The 16,799-nt window shown below is 52.9% G+C and overlaps 1 protein-coding gene across 2 annotated transcripts in view; it reads right to left on the bottom strand.

The window, feature by feature from the left end:
* Positions 1 to 2,244: 2,244 nt before the first annotated feature.
* Positions 2,245 to 16,799, bottom strand: part of USH1C (USH1 protein network component harmonin) — a 46,970-nt gene continuing 32,415 nt past the window's right edge. The window contains exons 18-25 of one of the 2 annotated variants that reach the window (XM_042958871.1): positions 14,346 to 14,465; positions 13,214 to 13,264; positions 10,449 to 10,490; positions 9,841 to 9,894; positions 9,424 to 9,523; positions 6,254 to 6,360; positions 4,918 to 4,973; positions 2,245 to 2,694 (exon numbers count right to left, since the gene is read on the bottom strand). In XM_042958871.1, the coding sequence (XP_042814805.1) occupies positions 2,682 to 2,694; positions 4,918 to 4,973; positions 6,254 to 6,360; positions 9,424 to 9,523; positions 9,841 to 9,894; positions 10,449 to 10,490; positions 13,214 to 13,264; positions 14,346 to 14,465 (543 nt within the window). In that variant the 3' untranslated portion in view covers positions 2,245 to 2,681. The remainder of the gene's footprint in view (positions 2,695 to 4,917; positions 4,974 to 6,253; positions 6,361 to 9,423; positions 9,524 to 9,840; positions 9,895 to 10,448; positions 10,491 to 13,213; positions 13,265 to 14,345; positions 14,466 to 16,799) is intronic. The other variant, XM_015537988.2, reaches the window with a different exon arrangement.

The raw sequence follows: 16,799 nt of genomic DNA on the forward strand, positions 1-16,799 counted from the left end.
TCCCCTTGGTGGACTCTAGCTTCACCGGAGCTCCTCATGGCCCCCACAGAAGGTCGGGAGCTGCTTTAGGGCCCCACCTCGATACACTTCCTCTGGACCTTCCCACTTCTTACCTGGTTAATGCCACTGTCTGCTGGGGAGAGCTGAGTACTTTGGGTTTAATATGGAACCACTTTCCAATGCATAAGAATTGATTTGCTTGATGATAATGAAGATGGAGTCAGGCCTCGTAAAAAAAGGAAGCTGAAGCTCGTTGTAGCCCACTCACCCTCCCTGCTCTAAACAAACCTATGGCTTAGGGCTTGGATCACCCAAGTCCCCGGCCTCCCTTCGTTGTCTCTTCCCACCCTGTGCAGTGGCATACCTTCCTACCCTGCTTCTCTCACCAGGGGCTCAAAGCCCTCTTTATTGTGTCACTCATCAAGTCCTGATAAGCACTGATAAACTCATTCACTCTAAGGTGCCAGTAACTAAGAATAGAGGGAGATGAATTTGAGATCCCAGGCATCAACAAGCTAAAGGTTTCTACAGCAGTATTTGCGGGTCACAAGAGGAAGTAATTATCACTGAACAGCAAAACGCGATTTGTTCTTCACGTGTGGAGAGAATTGTTCTGCCAACAATCTAGAACTTGATATGTTCCAGTGAGGGTTGCCCGGCCCCATACAACATACAGTGGAGAAAGGTACGGTCCCTTGAGCAAGAGCGCCGGAGTTTGGAATGCCATCTCCACTACCTCCTCCCATGTGACCTAACAAAAGTCACTTAACCTCTTCGTCCCTCAGTCTTCTCTTAATAAAATGGAGTTGGTGACAACAGTGGTATCTACCTCATAGAGTTAAGGGGAGCAGATGAACTTAGTGCTTAGAACAGTACGTGACATACAGTCAATGTCATCTAAGTGTTGGCTGTTATCTCTAGGCTCCTCAGGGGGGGCTGTGGATCAATTCCAGTCATTGCAGTTTGAGATGGCAGAGACCAGGGTCGGGCCCAGGCCCAGCACGCAGTAGATGTCAGCAGAGATGAACTCCCTTCTTTTACCTTCGTCTTGGAATTGTCTCCAGAGCCAGGTTGGAGGCCAGATAAGAAAAAAAGGAGAATTCCTCAGTGTGATTGCTGTCTCTGGAAACCAGCTATTAGGAGGTCATTGTGGCCTTGTCTCCACTAAGATCAAAAAGGCCAGCAGTTTCTCTCTCTCTCTTTTTCTCTCTGCCCCTTCCATTGAACATGACTCACTACACATAGTCCCTGCTGCCTCAGCAGTCATGCTGGGTGGGTCACGACCCACTCCCTGCCCAACCTCAGCTGATTGGAACTAGGATTGGTCCCTGGCCCCAGGGTCACCCACTCAGGTAAGTCGTCCCAATAAGATTCTGCCTGGGGAATCTGGAATTGGGAAATGGAGATTAGGGTGGGGGAGGGGGGGCCGATGCGGCTTGGTGGAGCTACAGCTAAAAGGTGGAAGATGATGATGGCCAAGCTCAAGCTGAGCTCTGAGGACATAGGGGAAGTGGCAGCAGAGACAGGAGGCCTCAATGGAGAAAGCTGCTGCTCCGAAACACCTTGAATCAGAACCACCTTCCATTTCCAATTCTCAGGAGACCTGGGGACACCATGTCTCCTGGTCGTGGAGTACCCTGGTGACCTCTCTCTTCCCTGGAGCTAGCCTGAGAGCATCCCTGGGCCCTGTAACCAGGGGGGCCTCGACTTACCCCCTGCCAACCCCGTGGAGTTATACCCTCCTGCCTCAAGCCCTTGCCTCCTTCCATGATTTTCCACTGGATGGAATTTCATGGACAGAATAGGCCCCCTGCCCCTGCCTCCCTCCCTAGCATCCTGTCTTAGTGACTTCAGGAGAAGCAGCTGTGGCCATGCTGTCCCTGAGTGAACCTGGGGCATCCCATACTTAAAGGTAATCCTCTGGGACTCCTGCCTACAACTATGCTTTCTGGAACTGAGCAAAGTCCCTATCTCGTGGCTTCATTTCCCGCCATCTTTCTCTGAGAAGACATAAAGCCCAGCCCAGCCCAGCCCAGCCCATCTCCTGCTGCTCCAGCCCCCCTTCCTCAAAGCCAGCCACTGGCCATTTGATCATGTCCTTATGTCAGACCCAGATTCCAGAGCTGGGTCCTGTCTCCTACTCTTGAATAAGGGCCAAGACCTTACGTTTTGTTTGTTTTTGTACTTTTTTTTCAACTTGAGAGTTTTGAATCTGCTGCCCCAATCCACACTCACTTCTGGAAGCTGGAAAATAAAACAGTTTATTTTGTTAATGAGTTCAGAGGAAGATTTGTGGCAGCAATTAGCAGAAGTAAGAGGAGAGGGAGGGGAAAGAAACCCAGGAGTCAGGGCCTGTTCAAATTCAAGGGGGTAGTCTCCCAGGGATGGGAGAAACCAAATTCACAGGGCTGGAAGCAAGAAATGAGAGTCTGGATCCCAGGGGCCCTCTTCAGAACAGCTTCTTCCTCCCTCCATGGTGGGCATCAGAGTGGCCTGCAGGGTTCCTTACGGAGCCCTACTTTAGGGCCAGTGGGAGTCTGAAATCCCTGGGTGCTGGCTGCAGGTTTCCAGGGTGCCTGCAGGCTGTCATCTCTCAAGGCTGGTTCCAGGCTTTGTGTTCAGGAGGGTGAGTCCAGAGCTCGCTGGCTTCAAGGGGTGAATTTGGTTTCTCCTTCTGGACTTCAGAAGAAGGTCCTGTGGGGAAGAAGAAGCAGACCAGGCGGATGCAGGCCTTGTGGGTGCACATGCAGCCCAGGGCAGGGCCTGACAACAGGCAGCACACGGCAGGCCCCACACAGCTCCACAGACGCTATAGCCACAGCACACGAGGCCAGGGAGAGGTCAGAAGGGATATGTGGGATGAGACAGGAGGGGACCAGAAGGCAGTGTGGGGTCCGTTACAAAGAGCACATGATAAGTGGCAGAAAACATAGGGCCACTGAGGCCATCCCAGAAGGCAGGGCAGAGCAAGCCCACTGTCTTGGGAGCGTGAGGTCCTCATGTTTTGAGAAACTTGTAACAGAAAAGTCAACAAGTCCAGGCCTCAGTCTGCCCCATATGCTGCCAGCTGCGGGCCTTAGGCCACACCAAACACCAGTTTCATGGCCACCTGCCAGCTCTGTCCATGAGCACAGCTCTGTCACAGAGTGGGAAGCCCATCCCCAAACTGGGCTCCACAGTGTTCCACAGAGGACACTGTCAAGGGAGCTGGAGCCAAGGGAGAGAGAAGGCACAGGGGACAGTTTGGTCCAAGCAGGGCTCAGGCCATGACAAGTCACAACAGGACATGAACAGCTCAGATAGGCCAACCCTGGTTCTTTGGACCAGCCTTAATTGCCTCCTAATTGCCCTGGCTCTGCCCAAGCATGGGGCCTGGTAGAGCAGGGGCTCCCAGAGGGTGGTGTTCCCAGGGAAGGGAGGCACATTTCGCTGAGGACACCTCTGGGGGGATATCCAGGCTGCACTTCCTCTGGGCTCACCCAGCCCATCAGGCACTGTCTGTGCCCAGTAGAGAATGGTGCTCACTGCCCCATCCTACTTGCATGGGTGCTGCATAGCACCCGTGGCTGTTCTCAAGGGCTCTGGTGAGTGGTATACCCAGGTCCCGAGTGTGCTACAAACTGGGCTCTGCTTGGCTCCCCCGTGGGAGTGGGAGGGTCTTTGAGGTGGACAAAATTCCAGGGTGGCCCCCAGCAGGTCGGGATGGCACTTCAGGGATGGAGCCTTGTACAGCCCTCCAGATGCCAGTCCAAAGAACCTGCCAGCACCGGCAGCAGATGGCCCCTGCATGCAGCATGGACAGACAGGGCCCTGTAGCCCACCTGCCTATTCACCGTGGGGGGCTGCCAGGCTCCAGCTGCAGGAGGAACCTGTGTCTATGCACAGGAGCACGGTCTTCAAGGAACTTTCGGACCGGCTGGGGGCTTTCGGCTGCAGAGGAGGTAAGAGAAGAGCTACATACGCAGAGCAGAGCAGGAAACACAAAACGTGGCTTGGTTATTTTCAGGCAGAGCTCCAGCAGACCTCTCTCTTCACTTAGCAACCATCTTGGGTCCTGCCTAGGCTCTGGGTCCAGAATTAATTGTTACAGGACCTTGATTTCTCCAAGACGTACCCAGAACTCAGCCGGTGCAGGGCGGAGGAAGCAAACAGGCACAACCAAGACAGGCAAGCAGTGAGATGAGGAATAAGTGTATGGGTGGGCAGGGTGCAGGGGTGGGGGGAGGAAGGTGATGAGGATGGACGTCAGACACCAAAGAGGCAGAGAGACAGACAGACAGCGAGGGGAAATGGATACACAGTAAAAGAGAGGAGAGCACAGATTCAGGTCAGGAACAGAGGAAGCAAGAAAAGGACAGGGTAAGAGAGAAGGGACATATACATCGAGAGACAGACATACAGAGAATCATAGAGCAAGATGGAGACTGGCCTAAGGCTCCCTGAAGATCCTGCAGGATGGGGCCAAAGCCTGTGGTCCTGTGGTCCTCAGCATGAGGAAATGCAGTTACGTATCCAGGAAGAACTACCAGATAGTAAAGGACACAGAAATGTGGAAACTAGCTGATGATGGTGCAGGGGATGAAGTGCTGAGTGGGGAATCAGAAATGCTGAGGCTGTCCCAGCTTCATCATTCACTTGGCCTGAGATCTTGACCAGCTCTGGGCCTCAGTTTTCCATATGTCAAGAAGAATTTGGACAAGACAGTCATGGCGGCAGCACTGACAACGCTTGGGGACAGTGACTTCATTCTAGGCTTTCTCTAACCTGGGAGTTTTTAGGATCAATTACTCCTAGAAGCTGTGTGCTTGGACCAATCCTTCAGGCTAGAGGAAGGCTGGGGGCAGACTAGGAGAAGATAGCCACGATTCTGGAGGAGGAGAAAGAGAAAGCAGAGGGCCAGGGGCCGCATACACTTACAGCTCGTCATCATATTCCTTGGGGGGACAGACGGCAACAACAAGGTCGATCCAGTCCTGTGGGGAGAAGCCCTGTGACTCTGGGGCATGCTCAGGGATTGATGGCATGTCTTCCCTTGACACTCCATTCCCATTCCTGGTGGCTCAAGATCAGCTGGCTGGGGCCTTCTTCCCATGGGGAAGCTTCCAATCTCTGGGACTTCACAACCATAGAGCGCAAGGTTTATGAGCCCTTGAATGACACTAAGTTCCCAAATGCTGATCTGTGGTCCAGAGCCAGGCAGCAATGTGAGAATCTACCTGGGGGATTTCTTAAAACTCTAGACTCATAGACATGCCCCTGGAAATCTGGGGAAGGTCCTGAGAAATAGTATTTTTAACAATCTCCCTAGATCAATCTGATGCACATCCAATCAGGGAACTTCAGGCCTAGCTTTCTGACTCTAACACTTGAATCCCCTCAATGGCATCACTGCCATCCTTGGCTTAGGCATCATTGTGCACCCTCGGCTTGGGTGTATCCAATAAAAAGCAAGTGAAGTATCACTGGGCCCCTCCACCATGCAATATAGCTCCTACCAGTGAACTGAAAGTTCTCCCCAGGACCTCTCCCCATCCAATCCAGTTCTGCCCTTAAGAAACACAAAGGACTCTTCTGCTCCCTCTACCCTAATGTAGCCCTTCAGATAATCAAAGACAGTCATCATGTTACCCGTGAATCTTCTCTTCTCCATATCCCTTCATGTGGGTCCCAGGCCCATCTGGTCAGCTTCCTCGGCACTGAACTTAATACCTCAGGCTCGGCTGCCTGCATACAGTTGCACAGGTTGTGCATTGCACAACGTGAGAGGGCACCATCCACACTGTAGTCTGTAGGAGGGCACCCCCTCGGATTGTGCAGTGCACAGCCAGGAAAACCTTATGTGGTGGCCTTGACCCAGGTGGCTGTCTAATGAGCACAGAACAGACTACCACCAGACCCTCCTCCATTTTGGGCCCTCTACTTCTTTTAATGCTTTCTAGTAGCCCCAAGCACCTTTGATTCCTGATCAGTGTGCACTTAGAGAAGGCCGTGCCACACCAGGTCTTCTGGAGTCTGTATTTGTGCCACCTGCTTTTTGGACTCAAGGCCAAGAACTGACATTTATTTTTCTGAATCCCATCTTGTCATATTGAGACCATTGGCTGGATGTGTTATATGGGTGTCACCCAAGAATTTCCGGGACCCTGGATACCCACCCTGGGATGGGGCATCCTGACTATAAGGCCTGGATGCAGAGGTCAGGGTTTGAGGCAGGCAGGCAGGGGAGGCAGACATGGAGGGGGTTTGCTCTTACCCCCTGACTCCAGGCCTTCTGCAGGGTGGCCTCTGCCTCAGCCAGGGTGTAGTCCGTCACAATCTTGCCATTGATCGCCATGACCTCATCCCCTTTCACAATGCCACCTGCAGGAAAATGAGGCTTATTGGTCAACTGGCCTGTACATGACACGTACCTGTCCCAGGGCTTGGCAAAGGTGAGGGGCAGGGGGTCACTGTAGGGCCATAGAAGGAACCTCACTCCTCAATTCTGAGATGGGCTCAGAAGGCATGGGGGGAACAATCCACTAGGTTACTCAAAGGGCACTTCCTACCCTGTCCCCACTCCCTCACCCCAGCTCAGTAGAATCAGGACACCAGTGATGAACCATCGCCACCCCAGCCTTTGCCCGGGCCTCTACTATTGCGGAGGGAGGCAGACCTGTGTTACCCATGAAGTCATCTGAAACATGAACTAGTTCTGTGAGCTGTCCCTGTCTGTGCTTCAGCCCTCTCGGTCTGCATCGGGCCCCTGAGAGGGCTGAGCTCCTTCCTGCCCCAGAGCCTTCACATGCTGTTCCACCTGGGACACTTGCCCCTTCTCTCCCTTCTCTTCTAGTGCTGAGATAAAATGTCTCCTTCTCAGAGAAGACTGGCTCTGACCTGCACACAATCTCGAGCAGGTCTTTCCTATTGTTCTCTCATAGCATCCCAGTCTTTTCCTGCAGAGCATTTTCACAATTTATAATCATATATCTATCTGTTGATTGATGGTCCCTCCCACCAGACTGTCTGCTCCATGAGGGCAGGGACCGTCTCTTCCGTTGGCTACCGTACCCCTAGCACTTACCATAATACCTAGCATACAAATAAGAATTCACTATATTTATTGAATAAATGAATGATGTTAAAGGTTTTCCAGGATAAGATGACCTATGGTCTAATAAGTTTGGGAAAAGCTGAGTTATAAGCTAAGCAGAGTTACTCACTGCAGGACTTGTCAGAGCCTTGCACATGCTACTATGTATTGTGGCTCTCCAAGAAGTGGGTAGATTGTGCATGGTTTCTCATACATCTTCAACCTCAGAACCTTAAAAAAATTTTTTTTCAAGGGATTTCTCTCAGTTCTGGTGTCCACGGAACATTCTCTGGATTATGTTGAAATAGATCACCCAGAAGCCTTGCAGGCCTGAGGCCACAGGAATGTGGTGTGTGTTACTGAACACTGTGGTGTGGCAGTGGCTTAAAACACACAGGCTCCTGGAGAAACTTCCAGCAGCTGCTGGCAAGTCCAAAGCAGTGTGGGACCAGACTATAGACTGCAGTTTCCTCTGGCCAGTGAGTCTGGGGAGAGGTGACTTTTTCCTTTTGTACAAACCCAAGATGGAGCCTCAGGAGCAATAAGGCAGTGGTTGGGCTGGAGCTTTGTAAGGAAGGGAGGGACCCGGGAAAGTCATCCATTTTTTCTGGTCCTTTTCCCCTGCCAGACACAGTAGACAGGTGTCTTTCCTAGGCCAGGCAGCAACTCTTCACTCACCTGGTACTGAGATGTGTCAAATGGGCTAGGAGGGCAGCAGTGGGCCATGGCAGCTGCCTAGCTGAGCAGGCCCCGCTCCACAGCTGAAATGAAGGCTCAGAGTGAGCCTGTGAGAGGCCTGAGGTCATCAGGGGGCCATAGGTGGGAACTGGATTCCCCTTTGTAACCAACAGAAGCCTGGCTGCCAGCAGCCTGGTGACTGTCCTATCACTCTGTCACCTGCCCATGTCGTCACCTGCCCTTCATTCCACCATGTGCAGCCTAGCACATCCCAGGAGGGATCTGACCATGGGATTCCTGCTCTGGCCTGGAAAGGTGAGGGGCCCGAGGCTTCTCCTTCAAGGCCACCGATTCCTTCAAAAAAGAGTACTGAAAAGGCTCTTGGACTTGGAAGAAGGAATCACTGGGGCGCCTAGGTGGCTCAGTCGGTTAAAAAAACATCCGACTTCAGCTCAGGTCATGATCTCACAATTCGTGAGTTCGAGCCCTGCGTCGGGCTCTGTGCTGACAGCTCGGAGCCTAGAGCCTGCTTCGGATTCTGTGTCTTTCTCTCTCTCTGCCCCTCCCCTGCTCATGCTGGGTCTCTCAAAAATAAATAAATGTTAAAAAAAAATTAGAAAAAAAAAGAAATCACTAACGATGAGTTTCAGACCCTGACAGGTGAGTGGCTTTAAGGCAAGAAAAAGCAAAATGACAAAACTGCTTGGGTTCAAGTCCTGCCTCCACCACTTGCCAGCCATGGGTCCTTGAACAAGCATTTAACCTTTCTGTGCCTCGGTTCCCTAAGCTGTAAGATGAAAGTAATGACAGTACCTACTTTCGGTGTTGTCATAAGGATTAATGAGTTAATACACGTGAACACTTTAGACAGCATAGGTGCAGGTACGTAGAATGGCATCCGGTGCATGGTGAGTTCTTGACAGATGTTGGCCCTTATTTTTTTTAAATGTTTTTATTTATTTTTGAAGGAGAGAGAGACCGAGCGTGAGCAGGGGAGGAGCAGAGAGAGAGGGAGACATAGAATTTGAAGCAGGCTCCAGGCTCTGAGCTGTCAGCGCAGAGCCCGACGCGGGGCTCGAACTCACAAACTGTGAGATCATGACCTGAGCCGAAGTCGGACGCTTAGCCGACTGAGCCACCCAGGCGCCCCGGTTGGCCCTTATTTTTAAAAGAACAGGGAAGGTTTTGATGGTTTCTTTCTCGCCGTTACATGTGCTGTCCCCTCTTCCTGGAAAGTTATTTCCCATCATCATAAGGCTAACACTGACTTATCTTTTAAGGCTCAGCTCAGGTATCATGCTTGTAGGGAGCCTTCCCTTGGTGGGTTAGGGGCCCCTCAGGATCCCACAACTTCCCTCCACACCCCCACTCCTCTGTCAGCTCTTAGCATGCTGTTATTGCCAGAATGAGACAATTCCGAGCATGTTTTCACCACTAGATGGGGAGCCCCTGGAGGGCGGCGTGGAGTCTGGTTCACCGTATACCCATAGCCCTGGCACTATCAAATGCCCATGGGCAACATGTGGGACTCAATGGATAGATGGACCTATTCAGATGGCGGGGAGTTCTTGAGCAACTGTTGGCCCCCTCAAGTTGGCAGCTGTGTGCTTTCCTGGGGGCCCTGTATACCACCACACCATCCCCAAACTGGGGCATAGCTGGTCCCCACTCACCATGCCGCTCAGCAGCTCCCCCCTCATACACAGCTGAGACGACCACCTTTCCGACCGGGGAGTCCACACCGCCTTCCAGGGCCAGATCTAAGGATCCCTCCTGGTTAGAGAAAAACAGGCCTCAGGGATCCACGCAGACAGCAGCCTGCGGGCCTCTTGACAGCGCTACAGAGAGGGCAAGAGAAGCCATGGGGCCAATGACAGTGCCATCAGGGAGAAAAGGGGGTAGGGACACTAAGTGGGACCTGGGTGTGTGGTCCCACCATTGGAGGGGACATTCCCAGGGGAGAAAGGAGAAGAAATGGGATCTGAGGAGTCGCTCAGGAGTCTCTTCAAGAGTAGAAGCAGGGGACCGAGATGGGAAGGCGCTGGGGCAGAGAAAGGTGGTGGCCGCCTGACTTCCACGTGCCCACGTACCTTCTTAATGCGCAGGAGGCGGACATCCTTCCCTATGATCTGCTCTGGGGTGAACTAGAGGGAACAGACAGTTGGAAGCTGTGAGTTTGCCTGGAGGGTAAGGGTAGGGCCCCACAGAGTACATGGACAAGGGGACCCTTCCCAGCCCCACACCCATCGGTCTTCAACTGGGGGTTCCCAGGCCTCATGGCGGCCACATGGATACACACACACACACACACACACACACACACACACACACACAGAGGTGGCCACGCAGATCCCAGATCCATTCTTTGTGAGAATTCCGTGAGGGCTGGGTGAAGATGTGCCACCCAGCAAACCACACAGCACCTGGTCATAGGGCTCAGCATGTGAAACTGCGGTTATAACCCTCCTCGGCCCCAACCAGCCCTGGGGGTCACACCAGCCCTGTGGGTCACACCACAGTGCTGTTTTGAAAGGAGCCTTCACCCCCAAAGACCAGTTGGGGATCCTTGGGGCTCCTCACTTGCCCCACTTCATCCCCAGGACCCCCAGGGCTCAGAATGTACCATCACTGAACACACCATAATCCCCCACTCCCACTCCCGGGATTACTCCCCAAGGGAGGAGAGTTATCTTCTCACCATGGAGTAGGGGTCAAAGTCTTCCTCATATTTCCGGAAATCCTGGAAGCAAAGGGAGGGTGTCAGGGCCACAGAGCAGAGTTCCCTGAGGGTGCTGCGGGAAACAAGCTTAAGGCAGAGGGAAAGACAGGAATGGGTCAGAGGCAGGGGAGAGCGTGGGGGGCCAGATGTGGCCTGGATGCAGATGCAGGGAGGAGGCGGGAAACCCCAATAGCCAGAGCGCTTCTGCCTGGGGAGAAGCAGGAAGCTATGATAGCGTTTGAAGGAGCCCAGCCCTGGACCCCTGCACCATTCCAGTGGGGTGGGCGTCTGGAGCTGGCAGCGGCACCCACTGATGTTCAGGTGGTCTGAGCAGCCAGTGTCAGCCTTGCCAAAGGTATCATCTGCCCACAGCTTCAAGGCATTCAGGTCCTATCCGAGTTCCTCCGGGTGCCCGTGAGAGACCAGGTTCAGGTTCTGGGGATGAAGCCCAGCTTGTCTCCACCCAGTGCTCTGACCCCAAAGAAAGACAACACTGCGCAAGAGGCTGCTCTCCCTGGGGAATCTGGCCACAGGATGATTGGGGGGAGGGGAGAAAGGGATGTCAGGCTCCAGGAGGAACAGGGGTGTCTGCGCTTGCCCCATGCCCAGCACTGTTCTTTACATAATGCTTATCTAGAATGTAAGAGTTCTCCCCAGAATCTTAGCCAGGGGAGGATGAAGGAGATATAGCTCAGGAGCTCTGGCTTGGGGAGGGCTGTGGGAACAATGTCCCCAAGGGGTAGAAACAAGCTGGCAAGAAGGAAGATGGGGGGCAAAATCAGCACACACTGCCTTCCTAGGAATCACACGCAGAGAGTGGGAGCCCAGGGTCCACAGACTGAGGGTCCAGGTACGCCGAGTCCTAGAGCAGCAAAGCCACAGTTCATCCCCACGGGCAGGTGGGAGCAGAAGAGAGGCCCAGTGGCAGGGCCCACACAGGCCCTGCTAGACTACATGGAGCCACCCCCAGCACACAGTTCCTAGGCCACACCAAGTGTCCCCCCCAGGCCTGTGGCCAGCATCATGGAGAGGCCGCTGCCCTCTCTACGCCCAGCATGCAGCAAACAAGTTCTGGGCACAAGACGAGGAACAAGCATCGGCAGACAGGGAGGCCCAAACTCCCTGAGCATCAATCTGCCCTCCCTCCTCACGAGTCTTCATTGCTCAGGCTCAGCCCCCAAGAGCCTGGGAGTCTGGAGTCTGGCCCAGCTCGGAGGCCACTCCCAGGTCAGTCTGTGGGTGTCAGCAAACAGAGGAAGGGATGCGGCAAATCCAGGGGTGGGAGAGGTCACTAGGCAGGATATGGAGTCGATGCTCTTTCACTGAGGGCCCAGACCACTTCTAGCTATTTCTTCTGGAAAACTGGGCAGTGCTGGCTATGGGCTTCCCCTTCTCCCTCCCTGTGAGAATCTGCTCTCAGGATGGCCAGATGGCAAGCATTTGTGTCTTGAGTTCAGATCATAGACTTATAAGCCACTACAGCTGGTCAGCCCTTGAAGAGGGAGGGCAACCCTTCATCCAAGAGATGGAGAAACTGAGGCCCAGAAAGCTGACATTTATGCCCCAGGTCATCCAGCCAGGGGGTAGTGGAGCAAGGGTTTGACGTCCAGTCTAGGTCCTTGGGCTTCTCACCATCCAGCCTCTCTCTCTTTGAGAGCTGTCTGTACCCTAAACAACAACGTCTTTAAATATCTGTCTCATAATCACAGTGCTTCGAGAGGTAGGATGGTGTAGCAGGTAGGAGCCTGACTGTGGAGCCTGACCTCCTGGATGCAACTCCAGGGTCTGACAGTAGCTGTGCCATCATGGGCATGTTTCCTAACCTCTCTGTTTCAATTTCTCATCTACAAAATGGAGGTGATCATTGCACTTACCTCCTAGGGTTGCTCTAAAGATTAAACGAGTTCAGATACATAACATATTTAGAAACTGTGCTTGACACCTTGTTAGCTGTCGCCTGTCACTCCCCAGGCCTGGGCTGGGAGCAGCCTCCTTTGCAGACTCCCAGGTCTCACTGTGAAACTGACACCTCCCTCTTGTATTGCTCTGCCTGTAGTCAAATCAGCCTGCGGTCTTGTGGCGGGTTATCGGTGAGGTTGGCTGCAAGGTCTTTCTCTGTCTTGGGATCTCTTTCACTGGTGGTGACACAGCCAATCCATTGGCTGGCTCTGTGAATATGAGCTTCCAGGAGGGGGGAAGATAAGTGGTTGCCTGTCTGATACCACTGCTCGGCTGGGGAAAAACGTCCATATCCTTGTGCACAGGAACACTCCAGGCAGGTGGAGGATCTGGGCTACCACATCCTTCCTGACTGATCCAGTGCCACATACAGCTGTGATCTGCCTTGAGGGGACAAGACAGGGGAGGGACAGGGAGACACCTCAGGCCCCCCTTTCTTCTCTCCTAGGGCTGCAGCGAGGGCCCATCTTGGCCTCGGTGACCCTCTGAGGGTTCCCTCTGCCTGTTCTTCTTTGAACAAACAGTAGCAAAAGAGCAGAGCCCTCAAGGTCCTGCTGCTCTTAGCTTGGGGATGGGGTCTAATAAAGCCAGGGTCCCCTCCTGATAGAGACCGTTCCCAACTCCTGGCTGCAGGCAACAGGAACATAGCTCTGGCCTGAGGCTCTGGCAGATGGTAGTTGGGGCTGCTTCAGAGCCAACTGGCACTCCCAGCAGCGAAAGAAGTCAGAGTGGGAGGGATGGGGGTGGCGGGGAGGACTACAGACACACGACAGGTATCGCTTTACTTGTCTGAACGCGGTCTGATAAACCACCATCCTCTTCAACATCTCCTGTGGCTGCCAGAAAAAAAAAAAATAGAAAGTTCCACACTGGACGTTACCAATAGGTCTCGTCTGCCCTCTGGTGCCAAACCCTGGGCCTGCCAGCCTGGGGCTGCCCTGCCAACCTCCCTCCCCAAATAGACACAGCCTGATTTATGTCAGGGGCCTGCCCGACGCCCCCAGACGCAGCAGCTGCCCAGTTCAAGTCAAGCAGACGCCACTGGTTGTCACCAGCCAGAGAATGCGACATGGATGCATCAGCAGGTTATCGCAGGGGCATGAACTTTGATCTTTGGGAAGCTGACAGGACAGCAAAAGCTCAAAATAAGTATCTGAGCTGTCCTGCCCTGACATTTGGATAGGGTTTCCTTGAAAGGGGAAGAAAAATTCTGGCATGACTTTCTTCTCACTATGGGTGAGAGTCCAGTCTGTGCCTGGTACCCCTGGGACATGAGGGTTCCACATGGGTCAGCCGTAGGTGACTGGGAGTGGGCAGACTCTATTGCCCCCACCCCTCAGGACCACGCCTCACACTCCCAGTCCAGTGAGGAGTGAGCGACGAGTTGGAGAAACTGAGTGGATCCACTTTGGCCAGTTTTCCACCTGAGGGCCTTCTGCACCATGCCACGCCAGGCTTTAGGGGCAGAGGCCTGGGCCAGTGGAATCACTGTAGGTTTGGCAAGATGGCAATGTAGGTAAGAGCTTGCGCTGTGGAGTCTAAAAGACTCTGGAGTAAGTAGTAAGATCTTGCTCTGCCTTGGGCAACCGACTTAACCCCTCTGTGCCTCAGTATCCTGACACACTGAATCCTGACACGCGGTAGGTTCACAGTAAGTCTGAGCTGTTGCCATTATCACTTCTAGATGGAGCTCCAGGCCGTCTGGTCAAGTGAGGAAGAGGAATTTCACTGGTCCTGTCAGCCCTGGCTTATACCCGTGTGGATTCACCTCTTGGCCAAGGAGAAGTCAGGAGCTGGCACTTAATGTGGGTTTGTATCCCACCTAACTCTCCCTCCAGAGGCAGCAGAACCCAGAGGAGACAGCTCTTGTCTCTGTCTCAGGAGATGCCCTGGAGAGGATCCAAGGAAGGGGCTTACCAGGACCTCGGATTTCACAGCTGGCCTGTAGATGAAGTTGGGCTCCTGGTGGACCATGACAGGTTTGGAGATGGTGGACACGCCAGGGCCTCGTGGAGGCTGTGGGCTTGGGCAAAATGTCTACAAGGGTTAGTTTAAGAGAAACCCATGTGAAGTCGTGGTGGGGGTGGCCCAGGTCAACCAGGGCACTTCAACACACATGCAAATTCACGTCATGCACATGCCGAGCCCGCCTGGTTCATTCACCCTGTTGGAGGTGCTGAGGGTGTGATCTTCAGCAGAAAGACAAGTTCATTGGCCACAGCGCATTCTGAGGCCACAGAAACTACTGGGTGGCTCTAAGAAATCAGAGACTTGAGCCAGAGCCTAGTTACAGGGGCGCCAGCAGCCACCGTCACTCAGAGGATACACTTTCAACGTTCTCTCTCAGTGGTCACGGATGCCATCCAGCCTCCTCTCTCCCTAAAGGCTATTTCTTCTGGCCACGGTTCCATCCCCTGGACCACACACAAAGCATCTGCTGTCCCTGGTGGGTGGTTACAGAGGCTCAAAGACTGACGGTGAGGACCAGTAAGAGTAGCATCCAGGAGAGCCGATGCAACCTGTCTGCTTTGCTCTAACACACTCCATCACCTTGGACAAGACAAATCGATTCAGGTCACTGCTCTGCCCGTACTCTTCATGGGTCCCCGCTGACTACTGAGCTTCACCTGCAAGGTCCTTCATGAGTCTCTTCACCTTCCTTTGCAACCTCATCCTTCACCCCTCACCCTCCCGGCTCTGCCTCACTTTAGCCTCCAAAACGCCAGGCTTTCTTGCCCTGATTTATGCATATGCTCTTTCCTCTCTCTGCTTTACCTGCCCAGGTGTTATCTTGGGTGTCACTGCCTTCATAAGGCACCCCTTGAGCTTTTCCTCTCCACCCCAGCTCATTACAGCACCTGTGTTCCCCCATCTCCCCCCAGGTAGCGTGGTAGTTTCCTGCTTACTTATATGTCCTCCTCACCAGATGGTCTCAGGCAGAGACTGGGCTTCCCATTTTGTGGTGGTTCTCCAGCGCCTGGCATAGTGTCTGGCATTTAGTAGGTGCTCACTGAACATGCTGAATGAATAAATGAAGGATTTAGTAGTATGCTGGGCACACAGAACAGTGCCTGGGCAGCAGACATAGCCCTGAAAACCTTCCTCTGGCAGGTGTGATGTGGCAGGCACGTGTGCCAAGCTGACACAAGTGTTTGTTTCCACCACCTGATGCCTGCTGGAGGCTGAGCTGACGGTGCAGATGCAGACACGTGATCACCCACGCCTCCTGTGGCAGCACAGGTGACGACTCTCTCGGAGCATGCCATGAGGCAGGGGCAGCGGTACAAGGGCCAAAGTGCTGGCATGGGCAGGATGAAGCTCACCAAAACAGCAGCCCCCTGGCCTTCAAGTCAGAAATAGCCCTGGCTTTGATGTCATTTAAGACACAAGGGTCCAGGTTTCAGAGGCTCCTTGTGTCGAGGAATTTTTAACCTTCCCTGTGCTCTGATGGGGAACTAACCGTGGGAACTTCGTGATTCTTGGAGGAATCCGAGAAAGCTGGATCCTGTTTTGAATCTTGCCTCCGACTCAAAAGTTTGCAGAGTTTACCTCCAATCTCGTGTTTGCAGCTACACCCAAATTTTCTTGTATCCTGATCTGTCACTGATCATAGTTAATGTCTACTGAGCACCTACCACGTGCCTGCCATTCTCCTAAGTATTAACTTTGAATGAGTTCATGTATTAATCCATTTGATCCTCATAACAGGTAGGTGCCATTAGCATTCCCATTTTAGGGACGAGGACACCCAGGCTCAGACAGATGAAGTAATGCATGACCAGAGTCACCAGCTAGTGGCAGAGTCAGGATTCAAACCCGGGGTGGTTCCTCCTTACCATCTTTACGTTCCCTGTACCTTCGATGCCCTTCCTCCCACCCTCCATGTATTGCCATCCTTCAAAGCTCAGCTCATTAAGCCCTTTACTTTGCAAAGGTGCCTTCAACCTTCTGTTAGAATGCATCCTTCCCAGAGCATAGGTCCTGCGTTGAGATCTGGTGTCTCAAACCTGATCTGGAAGTGTGCTTTCTGTTGGAAAACTTCACCTTCCCTGATAGTTTCATCATCATTCCTGCTCTGTTCTTTAAGTAGAGGGGCAGCTGGGCATGACATGTCTATTGGGTAAATACAGGACCTTTTCATTGGTGTTCCTTAGCTCTCTCTAAATTCGTACTCAAGGCCAGCTCAAAAACCAAAAATAAAAACCCTGTGAACACATGGAAAATGGTAACTGGTCCTGCCTCTTTTTATCTGTTTTGCTCATAAGCCATATTGGTCTGATTGATGGGAATATCTAACACCTGTGTCTGGCCCAAATAAAGGTAGCTGCCGTCAAAAACAAAAACAAAAACAAAAACAAAACAAAAACCTGT

Source organism: Panthera tigris, chromosome D1, assembly GCF_018350195.1.
Source record: "Panthera tigris isolate Pti1 chromosome D1, P.tigris_Pti1_mat1.1, whole genome shotgun sequence".
Taxonomy (NCBI): Eukaryota; Metazoa; Chordata; class Mammalia; order Carnivora; family Felidae; genus Panthera; species Panthera tigris.